Genomic DNA, 14,620 nt, shown 5'->3' on the forward strand with positions numbered 1-14,620 from the left:
TCCCTGCTTGTTGGGATTTGCTCTCGCATTTTTTCACTTTTTTTTATCCCAGCAGGTTTTCAGAATCCTGCACCCCACTGGTGTTTTCATTTCCTGTTTGTGGAGATATTCAACTCCTACCTTGAAGTCAAGACATGCCAGCGGACACACGTACGCAGACATGCAATATAACACACAGCACAACATCTTTTTTATTCAGGTAGTTCAAATAAAAATACAGTGTAAGAACAAAAACAAAGAGCCATAGCAAAGTGTTTCAATGTTTTCGAGTTCAAAATAACAAGCTAATAAGCTGATGGCTTTTCTGCCAGTCCACATCATTTCCACATTTCTCAACAAGATAAAAACCTACAGGTTTGAGGACATAGATACTTTTTAGCAAACACTCTTATCCAGAGCGACTTACAGTAAGTACAGGGACATTCTCCCGAGGCAAGTAGGGTGAAGTGCCTTGCCCAGGGACGCAACATCATTTTTCACTGCCGGGAATCAAACCTGCAACCTTCTGATTGGTAGCCCGATTCCCTAACCGCTCAGCCATCTGACCCCCTGACACCAAGCCTTGTCTCTTGGGGACTATCTTCATGTACCTTGTTCTCAACAACCTTTGTTGAAGAGAACCACAGGCCGAACATACAATGTCACCGTGTGTTATTCAGGCGTGACTCTGCGCCTGTCTGACAGCTGGCCAGCAGGGGACACCACTCGTCCCTTCTCTGTCCTCCCCACTGAAGGCCCTTGTCAGACGCACAGATACAAATCGTCCTGTAGCACCTCTCCAGAACCCCCTACCCCCCTCCCCTCCCCCCTGTGTCCCCACCCCCCAAACACCCTCCGTTGGGATGAGCGGTCTCCTGCGTAGCCTTTGTCCCGGGGCATCCTGGAGAGTGGGCTGTTGTTGTGTACGCATGCAGCCCTGTTGCTCACGTCTGCCAGAGAAACGTTTGGGCTCTCACAGGAATTTGATGTCATAAAAGTGTTTTCTTATCCTCTAACTGAATCGAGGACAGCCACAGCTGTGTTGTTTTTTCCTGGTACAACGCTTTCCTACAGTTGCTATCCTGAACCTCCGAGCGACACAACACCACAGTCTTGCGACTTACAAGAATATTTCCTTACCACCAAAAAAAAAGAAAATAAGAAGAACCCTTAATTGTTGTAGATAGCATTTTGAAGGCGTAGGAACCATGCAAAATGATACTTTGAGAAAAAGATAAGAGAATAACAAACAGATTCCCTCTCTTCCAAACATTACTTGGCATTATAACAACCACTTACAAAACATTGCATGCAGACATGAAAGTGAAAGAATGAGTAAGACATTGAGCAAGTGCTTGTTGTGGCGTCTCTCTGACTGGAAGCCAGTGTTTGAGACAGCTAAACACCAATGAAACCAACAATAAATACTCTAGCCACAGCGGTCTCCTCCAACACAGACGATCTCCCAGTCCTCAGCCCTTCTCCTCCTCACACAGGCCCTCAGGGGTGTCTCCTGTCTGACTGGGGCCCTGGCCCTGCAACAGGAGTACCCCTCTAGCAGATCTTACATTTACATTTAGTCATTTAGCAGACGCTCTTATCCAGAGAGACTTACAGTAAGTACAGGGACATTCCCCCAGGAGGCAAGTAGGGTGAAGTGCCTTGCCCAAGGACACAACGTCATTTTGCACGGCCGGGAATCGAACTGGCAACCTTCTGATTACTAGCACAACTCCCTCACCGCTCAGCCACCTGACTCTCTCTATTAGCCAGTATTAGCCAGTCATGACCGGCAGTAACCCCCCCCCCCCCCCCCCCAACACACACACTTTCCTTTAGATTAAGCGCCCTCTCTCTCCCTCCTCCCTTTCACTTCCCCCTTTCCTCCCTCCAAAATCAATTCTTTCTGGCTCCCTCCTCCCTCCCATCTCCTCTTTCCTCCCCCCCCCTCCTCCCTCCCATCTCCTCTTTCCTCCTCCTCCTCCCCCCCCTCCTCCCTCCCGTCTCCTCTTTCCTCCTCCCCCCCCCTCCTCCCTCCCATCTCCTCTTTCCTCCTCCTCCCTCCCTCCCCCCCTCCTCCCTACCATTTCCCCACTTCTCCTTCTACCTCCTCCTTTCTCCTTCGTCCCTCTCCCCTTCCCTCTCCCCCCTCCAGGAACTGACACCAGCCTCAGTCTCCTCGGGGTTCACTTGAAGGAGGGCAACCACAGCCAGTCATCTGGCGTGTTATCGCGATTCATGAGCAAGACAGACATGCACCATTTTTGCCTTGGGCCAGTCCTGTGAGTGCTCAGACGCTTCCCTGGGAGACGTGGGCAACAGGTCTTCTGCATACACAACAACAGCCCACTCTCCAGGATGCCCCAGGACAAAGGCCATGCAGATGAAGGCCCATTCCAATAGGTGGTGTTGGGGGAGGGGGGTGTCTAAGGGGGGTTCTACAGGACAATCGGTGTCTGTGCATCTGAATTGAGCCTCCGAAGAGCACTGCCATCAACACCCCTATGGGCATCCAAGTGGCCAGTAGACAAGTAGGTGCCGAGATGAGGGGTGTGATATGATAGAAATAACCCCATTAACCCTTGGTGAACACACACACATTTGCCATTATATACAAGAGGTCATCCAACCCGAGGATTCAACAACATTAAAGTTGATCTGCCAACGAACATTGCTGTCAACATCAGCCAGGTTGGCGGTCTGCCAATGTTGGACCTAGTTGTCAATGTGGATATTGGTCTTTCATGATGGACCCTACAAAGTTCCAACCACATCCTATCCATCTACCTGACCATCATGTGGTGTCATGGTTATTCTGTACTTCCCAGTCCTGTTATACTGGCCACTGTTTAAACTGATGGGCACCAATGCAGTGCGCTGCGAATGCTCAACTAATTCAGAACTTTGAATATCTGTGTTTAATCGTATGTCAGAATCAGAAAGGGGTTTTAATCGCCATGAAAGTTTGCACAGACAAGGAATTGATTTGGCAGGAAGGTGCGTACATTCAACATATAGGAGTAAATCTTAAATAAGTGGTGTAAGTTTAAACAAGTCTAACTATACTATACAAAAGGTGCAAAGTCTAATTAACGAATACTAACTAATACTAAGGGGACAGGTATGTAAAATAAAGAAAAATATTGAGTATAAAATAGCTATAATGTACAGTATAAAAATACAAAAATACAAATAGGGTGCTTAGTGCAAATATGACATGGGTGCAAAAATGGCAAGGGTGCAATATGTGGCAGGGGTGCAATATGTGGTTTTACAGTCTGTGGTTTAAAGTCTGTGTGAGCCCTATATATATATATATTTCTTATATGAGGATATATATATATATCTATATATAGATATATATATGAGTTTGTTTCAAGTATGAGTTTCATGTTTAATTGTAACTTGTTTAACTGCATTCTCTTATGGTTCTTCCCTTTGGCACTTATTTGTTTTTTCACAATGTATGCTTCATTTACATTACATTTACATTTATTCATTTAGCAGACGCTAAATTCATTTAGCAGACGCTTTCGAAAGCGTCTGCTAAATGAATTTAGCGTCTGCTAAATGAATAAATGTAAATGTAATGTAAATGAAGCATACATTGTGAAAAAACAAATAAGTGCCAAAGGGAAGAACCATAAGAGAATGCAGTTAAACAAGTTACAATTAAACGCGGTCTTGAGCGGTGGGACCACCAGGCGGTTGTCTGAAGAAGACCGTAGGTGACGGGTGGGGGTGTAAGGCTGCAGGAGAGACTTGATGTAGACGGGTGCAGTCCCGTTCACTGCTCGGAAGGTCAATACCAGGGTCTTGAATCTGATACGGGCCATGATAGGTAGCCAGTGGAGAGAGATGAGGAGCGGGGTAACATGGGAGCGTCTGGGTAGATTGTAGACCAGGCGGGCCGCTGCGTTCTGAATCCTCTGAAGAGGGCGGGTTGCACATGCTGGGAGACCAGCGAGCAGCGAGTTGCAATAGTCCAACTTGGAGAGGACAAGTGCTTGGACTAGCAGCTGGGTGGAGTGCTCAGACAGGTATCTCCTGATCTTACGGATGTTGTAGAGGGTGAATCTACACGACCGGGAGACCGCAGCAAAGCTTCATGTTTTGGCTACCCGCAATGTTTGGGGCTATCTCGTTGTTATGATCAGTGACCTATGCTCTTTTGTAAAGCTCTCTTGGAAGTCGCTTTGGATAAAAGCGTCTGCTAAATGCATAAATGTAAATATAGTCATCACCCTCGGACTGTGTTCATCAGACATAGCAATTGTTGGATCTCAAAAGTCACTTGACTTTTCTCCTGTACTAGATTCTACTTGCGTGTGCACACAACATACTAACAAACGTATGAAACTGAATATCTTATATGAGGATATATTCTCATTTAAGATATTCAGTTTCAGTAGACCAACAAGACATACGTTTGCCAGTATGTTGTGTGCACACGCAAGTAGAATCTAGTACAGGAGAAAAGTCAAGTGACTTTTGAGATCCTACAATTGCTATGTCTGATGAAGACTGTCAGAGGGTGATGACTTTACATAAGTATACACTGATAGCACGATGACACAAGCCAACTGTACAGCTTGATACCCTGATATCTCTGCTTGCTAAGATTAGGTGGTGAGATAGGTAGCACTCAGACGTGGTCAGGGGGCAGTGGAGATAATAGTTTGTGGCCTGATGTGATTGCTGGAGGTGGTGTTGATGAAAATATAGGGGAAGTTTTGAGTCTGGGATTAGCATTAAGGCCGTAGCCATGGAGTCAACATTGGGGGGGCCAAATTAATTTTTTAATGATAATTTCGGACAGCGTGCGTGGTTGCCTGTCGTAGCATAGCACATTTATATTTTTATATCAATATATTGGGGGGGACATTTTGACCAGATTTAAATATTGAGGGGGATATATATTATGATTACGGCCTTGAAGTATGCTAACATTGCTTTTATTGTTGACTGTGGGCTCTTTGTGTGGCACAAAGAAGATTTGAAATGGATTTCAAATGCCAGCTTGTATCTAGGAACTATAGCCCCTTGTGCAGCACTCAGCAATCATGCCTTCTCAAAACCTCATGAGGACTTTGAAACCCTTGAAACAACGTTTAAGAAAAAATCTCCAGAGATACCAGAGCGTCTGCTAAATGACTAAATGTACCAACCTGATACTGAACACTGTTGAAGATCCATAGCACAACCGTGTCAGTACTTTCTGAACTCGGATCACAGTGCACCCTGACTCATCACCAATGCAATAAAATAACACCATATCACCTTGTCATGGCAATTTTGAGATAAATACTGGAGAACTCTGAACTGACACATTGTGACCCATATTGACCAATGACCACCAACAACTATCACTTTAATCATTCGTAATCATAGTAAAAACTTACAACCGCGTCAGTAAACAACAAAGTAATGGGCTAATTAAGTATGTCAGTGTCTGATCAATGAATTTGCGAAATGATGCGGAGAGACGCGGAAGGAGGTTGAGTGTATCTCCGCAAGACGGGGTGCAAAGCTACGCGGTCATTATGGGTCAGAATGGACGGATAGTTGCGTCACTTAGCTGGAGCTGAGTATATTAGATGGTGAACTTTTAGCGTTCAGGCACACTTGGTTTATTCTCTACTACAGCCTACAGGTAAGACTAGATTGATTGACCTATTCTGCATTTTATGACAACTTTCTTGACGCAATTTATCAACTTGTAGCCTACATAGAAAAGCTAATATAATACTTTTACCAACGATTGTTAAAACAGTAGCCGACTAAAAGAGCAAAATGCGCTATAGATTACTTTCACTAGAAAACCGTTTCATAAAAAAGTTAAGGCTGTTGGTGATTCTTTCAATGTGGTGCCATACATTATTTAAAGAAAATGACATGAAATATTCAAAAGTCGACAAATTATTAGATTATGCTCATCCGTCAGTAGTAGGCTATTTATTTATATTAAGTATAGGCTACAACTTTAAACTAAGCTAGCCATTTCTGCCGGTCCTGACGCACAGGGTTCAATCAAAACAATGCCAGTGTATATTTTGAAGAAAAACGTACGTTTACCGTTACATCACTTACCACTTGATAGCAAACCATTAACTATTTCTGACTTTTTTTTACAGACAACTGTCAAGATGAAACTTGCCTTCGCCATCGCCGTGCTCATGCTTGTGTTCGCTGCACACGCAGGTATGAGCTACTAAAATGTCTCTCCCCACTCAATCACACACACTCAACCCCTTCCTTCTCTCTAGCTCTAACTTTTTCTCTCTATTTATTCTTTTCTCTATCTCTGGCTCTCCCTTTGTCGCTTTCAAATTTGGTGTAATTTGACGTATGCATTTATGCCTCTTGTTTGCTCCCATCAACAGAAGCCGAGGAGGAGCAATCTATTGAGCAGCGTTTTGCCACTTTCCAGACCCAGGTGAAGGAACTCACCGATGGTCTGGCTGAGAAGACCAAGACTACTCTAGAGCAGATTCAGCAGAGCGAGTTTGCCACCAAAACCAGGTGGGCTCACGGGCACACACACACAAACAGACACACCTACACACACAAACAAACACACGTACCATGAAAGTACTTTAATTTCGTGGCTAAATTGGGGTCTGTTTTATCCTCACCAGGGACTGGTTCACTGAGCAGTTTGAGAAGGTCAAGCAGAAGGTGGAGGAGACCTTCCCCAAGGACAACTAAGCTCCTGATCTCTCGCCCCTTACTGACCTTTCGGACTTCCTGTTCCACCGTCCACAAAGCTCATCATACGGAAAACACTCATGTTGTGGTCACATTCACAACGGTTACATCCCCCTCTCTGTGAAGAGAAACCATTGATCTGAGTGTAATTTCTGGATCTTGCCCAGTACAGAAGCAATACAAATGCGTAAGAAGTTAGTTGAATGTTAACAATAAAAAATAAAAAACATGAATAATTTGAATTTGCTTCAGTATTTCTTTAATCTGTAGTTCTTTAATCTGAATGAAAACGATAGAACAGTATTAACCTGTCTTTTACAGGTTAATACTTACATATTAACAACAGCATCTATTCAAAAACAATATTTTGAAATAGTGTGCGGCCATCTTCAATGCCTTGCGAATATGAGCAAACATGATGATATGGATATGAGATATTTGATCACTGATTTAAATTAATTTACACGTGAACACAAAGTAAACAAATACATGATAACACGTTCATTAATTACTGGAGATCTGGGGCATTGTGGGTAAACACTTTATATCATACCACACATTGTGTTGTTGTTGTTTCTATGTCACTATTGTATGACATTTACATGAACATTTAGTCGTTTAGCAGACGCTCTTATCCAGAGCGACTTACAGTAAGTACAGGGTCATTCCCCCGAGGCAAGTATGGTGAAATGCCTTGCCCAAGGACACAACTCAAGTTTTCACGGCTGGGAATCGAACCGGAAACCTTCGGATTATTAGCCCAATTCCCTAACCGCTCAGCCATCGGACCCCCTATGACCAGGGTTTAATAGTAATAACGCAAAGCCAACTATTAATGTAAATCATCGTCCATGTGAATTTGTTGAGTTTTCTGTGGAAGTCAATATGGGATCATATAATAAATTATGTAAACCTTCTGTGTCCATAACAACACCAGTCATCACACAGCGGTATGTTGATCACACAATAAAACATTTTATTTATTAGTATATTATAGTAATATACTTGAATTAGCATAATCTATAGTCATTATTAGTATTTCCATTTATTGTTTGTTGCTGCATTATGTAAAATACACATTTAGATGCATATTGTCTATTTAGCATTTTGATACTACTAGATTTGACCATAGAATTTGTGATGGCAGATAGCTGGTCTTATCAAATGTCTGCAGAGCTATAAACATTCACATTCAACGCGCTACAATTCATGCACCTGTATCTTTTAACTCTGGGTTTGATGTTATCACAAGTTCCCATCAGTATCAGAGGTATAAACTTAATGGATAAATACAGGCAGAGATAAACGACAGATGCAGTCTGGCAGAGATAGCCGTCTATCTGGTTCAATAGCTGGTACCAAAGGGCAACTTCCAACATGGCCGACCGGAGACCATTTCAAGGCCCTGGCTAAAGTCACTGTTTGCCCTGAGTTAATCATCTCTCTGTTGTCCGTGAACGTCCGAGGTCCGAAGAGTGATGGTGGGTAGAGGAGTCAGTGAGGTGAAAGGTCATACGGGTCATAGGAGATGACCTACGATAGGGATATCCACTTTGATTGCCTGGCTTGACAGTGTGACAGCGTTCAGTTGTCAGCCAAAAGTTTCCTTCCATTCTGCATATTCCCACTAGATCCTGTTCTGATTGGTGGAGAGATGGAGGGATGAAGGGATTGAGGAATGGAGTAATGGGAGGGATGGAAGAATGGAGGACTGAATGAATAGAGGTATGATAAGATGGAAGCCTATCCTTACATCTAAAGCAGCATCTATGAAACTGAAATAGTGCCACAAGGTTGGTATCATTGTGTGCTACCATCAACACAATGGTTATGAAACTTGACAGGTTTATAAAACTGAACAGGGCCATTTTATTATGTAATGTTACGGATTGGACTGGACTCAATTCATGTCGTAAATCCCAAAGAAAATTCCATCACCCAGGTTACTCTGTGTGCACACCAAACAAGACAAAACAAAGAGAATTCAGTCGTGAAAATGCAACATACTACACACAATAGCAGCAATGAAAAAATAAAGATTATGAAAATCAACAACGCAATTTAATCTGTAATGGAATAAACATGTCTCTATAAACAGATCAGTATTTATAATACCGTTAAAAGCTGGCGTTATAGGCTGATCACTCTGGAGGCTGATGCAGGCTGCAGGCAAAACCATTCACAGCAAAGTAATACATGTCAGTCTTTTTTGTATCGAGCAAAGTTCTCAAGGACTGCAGATATCAAATTGATTCAGAGTTGGACTCTGTTCGCCAAATCCACTGACAAGGTTCACTGGGAGACGTCCAACATGTACTCACTTGCCAACACAGGAACCAACATCTGCAGGAACAGAGACTTCTGCTACTGTCTGATCTGTTAATGTGCGTCAGGTGGCTGAGCGGTTAGGGAAGCGGGCTAGTAATCTGAAGGTTGCCAGTTCGATTCCTGGCCGTGTCAAATGACGTTGTGTCCTTGGGCAAGGCACTTCAACCTACTTGCCTAGGGGGGAATGTCCCTGTACTTACTGTAAGTCGCTCTGGATAAGAGCGTCTGCTAAATGACTAAATGTAAAATGTAAATGTTAATGTACCAAGGGTCTGCTAAACAGGCTGCCTAGTCTGACCCCAGAGAACATGTGTACAGCTGGACACCTGATGTGGAAAAACCATGGACATCCAAAGAGGTGATTAAGGCCAAAACGCCTAAGAATAAAAATATGTATCTGTTACAATAATGGCCAAAATTGAACTGAAATCTTGAGTTCGAACAATGCTTCTGTGCTGAACACCATACAACCAGACCACGATAAGAAATACCAGGAAAAACGAATTAACAGAATGCAAAAAAAATTCCCTTTCCAAGCAAAAGGGTTAAGTAGCTCTGCAAACAGTTAGTGGTCAGAAAAACAAGAGTAGTGTTCACGTGGCCAGCCTTCTGATAGCCTATGAACCTCTTGACCGTATCTGAAAATGAAGTAGGAGCTTGATCACAAAACAGCCAAAACTCATCAAAAAGTCAAGGAAGAGGTAACCCACTCTCTCATTCACATTGCTTTTGTTGGGTTTCATTTTGTGTGTCGGTGCACCGTTGCTCATGCTTGGTTAAGAGGGCACATATTGGAGGAGTTTGCTGTGAAAGGAAGCTCCAGATTTGATGTGTTGTGTGTGGGTGATAAAAACGAATCCAGCAGGAGTCAACTCTTGGTAAACGTGTAAATACTGTGTTCTGAATTGATCTGAATCACACAGAAGTACGTTGTCTTGTCAAGATATTTGTGTGCAATTGTGTGCATGTGTGTTGGGGCTAATCCTCTTCTTTCCGTATTATTTTACAGATGCAGAAGATGATGCTGGTAGTAGCTCTTGTACTGCTGATGCAAGGTCTGAAATTGTCCAAATAAAATAAAACAATAAAAAAATAAAAACAGCGACATCTCAAGGGAGAGCTTTCATTCTCTCTTTCTTTTTGACCCTCTCTCCAACCCCTTCCCCTCTCTTTCATTCTCCACCCCTTCCCCTCTCTTTCATTCTCCAACCCCTTCCCCTCTCTTTCATTCTCCACCCCTTCCCCTCTCTCATTCTCCTTGTATTCAGCAGTGTGCGAGCCCATCTTGGCGCAGACACCAACAGGTTTAGGGTCTGAGTCTGAACCTGGTATACTGCAACGTGTTTCAGACAGATACAGGTACACAAACACTTTTCCCCTCCCTCACCAAACACAGGCCTTAAGATCAACTACCAGATGAAGTATATAGACTACCAATGATCAATTGTGTATGTTATCCAATTTGTGTAAGATAAGATACCTCTTCCACCTATCTATTCCCAGGAATGGCGTGGCCCGAGTCCAGGGAATTGGAGGAACTGTTTTGGGATACGCAGGTGCATACTACGAAGACCACATCAAGCCCGTAACTGACCCCTACATCAACTGGGTCTCATCCTTCAGCCGGTCTCTCTATGACCGAGTCCAACAGTTCCAATCCGACTGAACCGACAGTGGGTCTGACGCATCGACTCACATGAGTCTTTTTTCGACCATTACGCCGTGCAGACAGAGTCACACACAGACTCATCCAAGTCTTGCAATGTCACAGACACACAGTGTACAGTATTCAGCACATCAGGGTAATTCAAACTGATAAAAGAGCCATCATGGAAAGGCGGTGGTGATATGGGGTTTAACTGATGTGGCCCAGAACCTCTGTGCTCTTCTAGATATCAAGGATGTGGTCAACTGATGTGTGGCTTATGGGAATAAATATATCAAGATGCTTTTGTGTGTGTAGTGTTTGTTATATATTTATTCAGTTCAACAATGTTAGAGAGTAAAGAAAGGCGGGGAGGGGGTAAATAATATTGATTAGGTTGTACAGACTACTCTTATCAGAGTAATGAGGGTCAAAGTTGAGGGAAGAGCAATGTGGTTGTCTGAGTTCAACAGGTCTATTGTCTGGACTGGATAGCAGAGGAAAGGAGAGAAGAGGAGGAGAGAAGGAGAGGATAGGAGTAGGGTGGAGAAGTGAGGAGAAAAGAGGGGAGGAGAAAGACCAGAGAGGAGAGAAGGAGTCAGATGAGCGGTGAGGGAATCGGGCTAGTAATCCGAAGTATGCCAGTTCGATTCCCGGTCATGCCAAGTGACGTTGTGTCCTTGGGCAAGGCACTTCACCCTACTTACCTCGGGGGAATGTCCCTGTAAGTCGCTCTGGATAAGAGTGTCTGCTAAATGACTAAATGTAATGTAAATGTAATGTAAGGAGGGAAGGAGTGATGGGAAGTAAAAGAGAAATAAATGGAGGGGAAATGGGATGGCAGGGGAGGAGAAACGAGGAGAGACAAGGAGAGAACAGAGAGGAGAGGAGGAATACAGAAGAATAGATGAAAGGTAGGGGGTCTCAGAGGAGCAATGAGGAGAGATCAGGAAGAGACGATGTAGAAGGGAGACAAGGACACGAGAGGAGAGATGACACCTGTGTGACCTGCTGGTCACTTCTCTCTGCTCTCTGCTGCTCTCTACATTGATCTTGGAGTACAGTCAAGAAACACAGACCACATAACTTGCTCAATCTTCAGAGTACAGTGAGGACAAAAAACATTTGAACTTAGTGGCAAAACATCTACTCAAATGAAGACTTTACAATAATGTGGCACATTAACTGTATGTCTCATTAGACCTGTTTACATGCAAAAACTTAAAAGTTCCTATTGAAAAGCACTTCACCATCAACTAATAAATATAACGTACATGGAGAAATTTTGGCTTCCATGAAGGTTCATTATAAGTTCAATTGCACAACCCCCACAGTCAAATATTTCACCATATGTACGGAGATAGAAAATCTAGTGCAATGGACTTTGTGTAGGTGAATGCGTGTGTGGATGTTTGTCCCATAGATACAGTGTGTGCGGCCAGGGGTGTGTGTGCATATCTGTGCAAATGTGTGTGTAAAATATGTGTGGGGGTTTAAGTGTGTGCGTGTGTGCATGTGCGTGCTAATTAGATGACGTGTTTTCTCTGCTCCCTATATCATCTTGTCCGCTGATCTGGAGAGAGTTACAGACAACTCACTGTCAGAGAAGACTGTCTTACTGTTCAACTCACAGATCAGAACCGATACATCTGCAGGTAAAGTGTTCTGCAACTTCTTTTTAATGTCTACTTGCCTATTTTAGCAAGTTATTTGTCAACATTTTGATGGAATACAATGCACTAGAATTTGTATTATTCATAGCTTTTTAAGGTCAATTTACAACTGTGCAATGTAAAAGCGTACTATTCAAAGTTGTTTCATTTGTAGAATTCTAACCTGAATTGCTTTGATGACTGAAAATCATTTCTTTTTCAGATATGTCTGGGAAATACCTCCTTGCCGTTTTCCTTGCCCTCCAAGGTAGGAACCTGAACACACCAGACACAACTCCCATAACCACCCTGTGCAATTCTGTATCCATCAAATATACCACAGCATGCTTACTGCACATACTCTCCAATTCCAAGACAGATTTGTACGAGAATTTGTTCTCTGTTTGTACACTATAGGGGAAAGCTTTTGCTCTGCCTTGATGTTTACCTGTCCCATAGAATGGATGCTGCTGATATTATTAGTACTGATCAGTTTCTACATTGTGATACATGCTAAAACAAGTCACGTTGCGAAGCTGCAGAATGTGAGGTTGTTTGTGTGTTCATATCAGGTTATCACAATGTCAAGTTGTAAATCAAAGTCCTTTTGGTGGTAGAATCACAAATTGGGTTAAAATAAGTTCAGTATAGGGACATGGATACAACCAACCTTGTCTGGAAGCTCAGTGACAGAGATCTTTGGGTCTGGACGTAACAACCTCTGCTGTCATCACTGTTATCTGTTCGTCAGCTCAAAGGCCTTGCGAGCTGATTGGCTGAGAGAATCTATGGCATCTAGAAGCTGTCTGATAAAGGCTATCCCCAATAAGTTATCTAGAGGGATAACGGAGAGCAGGGAGGTCATGTTGGCCTGACCCATGACCACATATACAGACCTTCTCACACACATACACAGTTAGAGCAGAGAGTTCTCCACACATGAAGACAAATGACCAGAAACAGACATCAAAATCTACCATTGCGACGCGGCACAGATCTTTTTCTCTCTCTTCCCTCCTTCCCTCTATCCCACCTGAGTCTCTTCACGTGTCCCTGATCGGTTTCCTCTCTCCACCCCCCCCGCCCCCCCACCCCCCTCCTCCCCCCAGTCTCCATGTCCCTGTGCGAGTTAGAAGTTCCTCAGCCGGACCAGGAGCTGGTGGACAAGTATGAGGCCATGAAGGGCGTATTCTACAAGCGCCTTCTCAATGCCTACAACAAGATTCAGACCGCCGTGGCCCCCTTGGCAGATAGCCTGGGAGAGGGACGTTCACAGGCTGCCAAGGACTACGTTGAGGATCTGCAGACCAAGCCTCAGTTCCAGGCCGTCGTCAAGGTCGCAACGTGAGTGACACCACCCTCATACAGTCAGTCAGTCAGTCAGTAAGTCAGTCTTGGCATCAGACGGTTCATATTTATCTACGAACGTGATCGTCGGATTCAGCTTTTTTTTCTGGCGCTAGCATCCTGTGCATGACACGCTCTCTCCTCTCTTGCTCTGTGCTCTGCAGCGGTCTGGCCAGTGAGGCAGCTCCCCTAGTGGACAAGGCTCGCATGGCCGGTCTTGGTGTCTACGGAAAGTACCTGCGCCCCCACGTTGGCACCTACCTGGATGACGCCATCACCAACATCAAGGTGTACCTGGACCAGTACCTGCCCGCTGAGTAAAAACAGACACGGTCACAAACAAAACGAAAACTTTCCTGTGTTTCCTGCCTTTGACCTTAGCGCTGTAGCTAGCTTAGCGCTGTGTCGAGCTTAGCGCTGTAGCTAGCTGTTAGCGGTTGAAAGGCTGTCCCACAAAGCATTCAAACTCATCCCCTCTCCCCAACCCCACCTCCCTGCCCTTCCTCTCCCACCCCCAACCTCATTCCAAAATGAACCCCTTTTGTTGACATTCCACAAACAACGGACTTTGCCTAAGAAGACCAAGGTCAGAGCAAGGTAGACGAAAAAAGAACATCGTTTGTCTATCGGTGTGCATGTACAGTTTGTTTACTCTGTGTCTGTCGCTCTCGCATGAGTGTATGTGTGAACTTGTTTGTGAGTATTGTCAGTAAAACATTTGGAACTTGAAACCCTGGAGTCAATTTTCATTTAAGGTGCTTCACACAACACTATCTATGACATTTCACGAACTTTTACCTACATTTCTTTTTTTGTGTTGAATATGAAAAAAGAAATCCCAAAACAACCACATCAGAAACATACAAATGACATGATGAAAACCAATTGTCCAGTCATAATCAACAGAGACTGGGCCCTTCCTTAAGTTAATAAGCTCATTCAGCACTTTAGTCATTTAGGC

General features: G+C 43.8%; 3 protein-coding genes across 3 annotated transcripts; all 3 read left to right on the plus strand.

The window, feature by feature from the left end:
• Positions 1-5,498: 5,498 nt before the first annotated feature.
• On the plus strand, positions 5,499-6,929 carry apoc1 (apolipoprotein C-I). The gene is made up of 4 exons (XM_067238064.1): positions 5,499-5,632; positions 6,114-6,180; positions 6,363-6,501; positions 6,618-6,929. The coding sequence occupies exons 2-4, from the start codon at positions 6,126-6,128 to the stop codon at positions 6,685-6,687; spliced, it is 264 nt and encodes an 87-aa protein (XP_067094165.1). The 5' UTR covers positions 5,499-5,632; positions 6,114-6,125; the 3' UTR covers positions 6,688-6,929.
• A 2,944-nt stretch (positions 6,930-9,873) lies between these two features.
• apoc4 (apolipoprotein C-IV) lies at positions 9,874-10,964 on the plus strand. Its single transcript, XM_067237691.1, has 4 exons — positions 9,874-9,893; positions 10,025-10,070; positions 10,287-10,374; positions 10,519-10,964. The coding sequence occupies exons 2-4, from the start codon at positions 10,025-10,027 to the stop codon at positions 10,679-10,681; spliced, it is 297 nt and encodes a 98-aa protein (XP_067093792.1). The 5' UTR covers positions 9,874-9,893; the 3' UTR covers positions 10,682-10,964.
• A 1,277-nt stretch (positions 10,965-12,241) lies between these two features.
• On the plus strand, positions 12,242-14,390 carry apoa2 (apolipoprotein A-II). The gene is made up of 4 exons (XM_067237693.1): positions 12,242-12,315; positions 12,536-12,580; positions 13,422-13,656; positions 13,824-14,390. The coding sequence occupies exons 2-4, from the start codon at positions 12,538-12,540 to the stop codon at positions 13,978-13,980; spliced, it is 435 nt and encodes a 144-aa protein (XP_067093794.1). The 5' UTR covers positions 12,242-12,315; positions 12,536-12,537; the 3' UTR covers positions 13,981-14,390.
• The last annotated feature ends 230 nt before the right edge of the window (positions 14,391-14,620 follow it).

Source organism: Osmerus mordax, chromosome 6, assembly GCF_038355195.1.
Source record: "Osmerus mordax isolate fOsmMor3 chromosome 6, fOsmMor3.pri, whole genome shotgun sequence".
In the NCBI taxonomy this organism is placed as follows: domain Eukaryota; kingdom Metazoa; phylum Chordata; class Actinopteri; order Osmeriformes; family Osmeridae; genus Osmerus; species Osmerus mordax.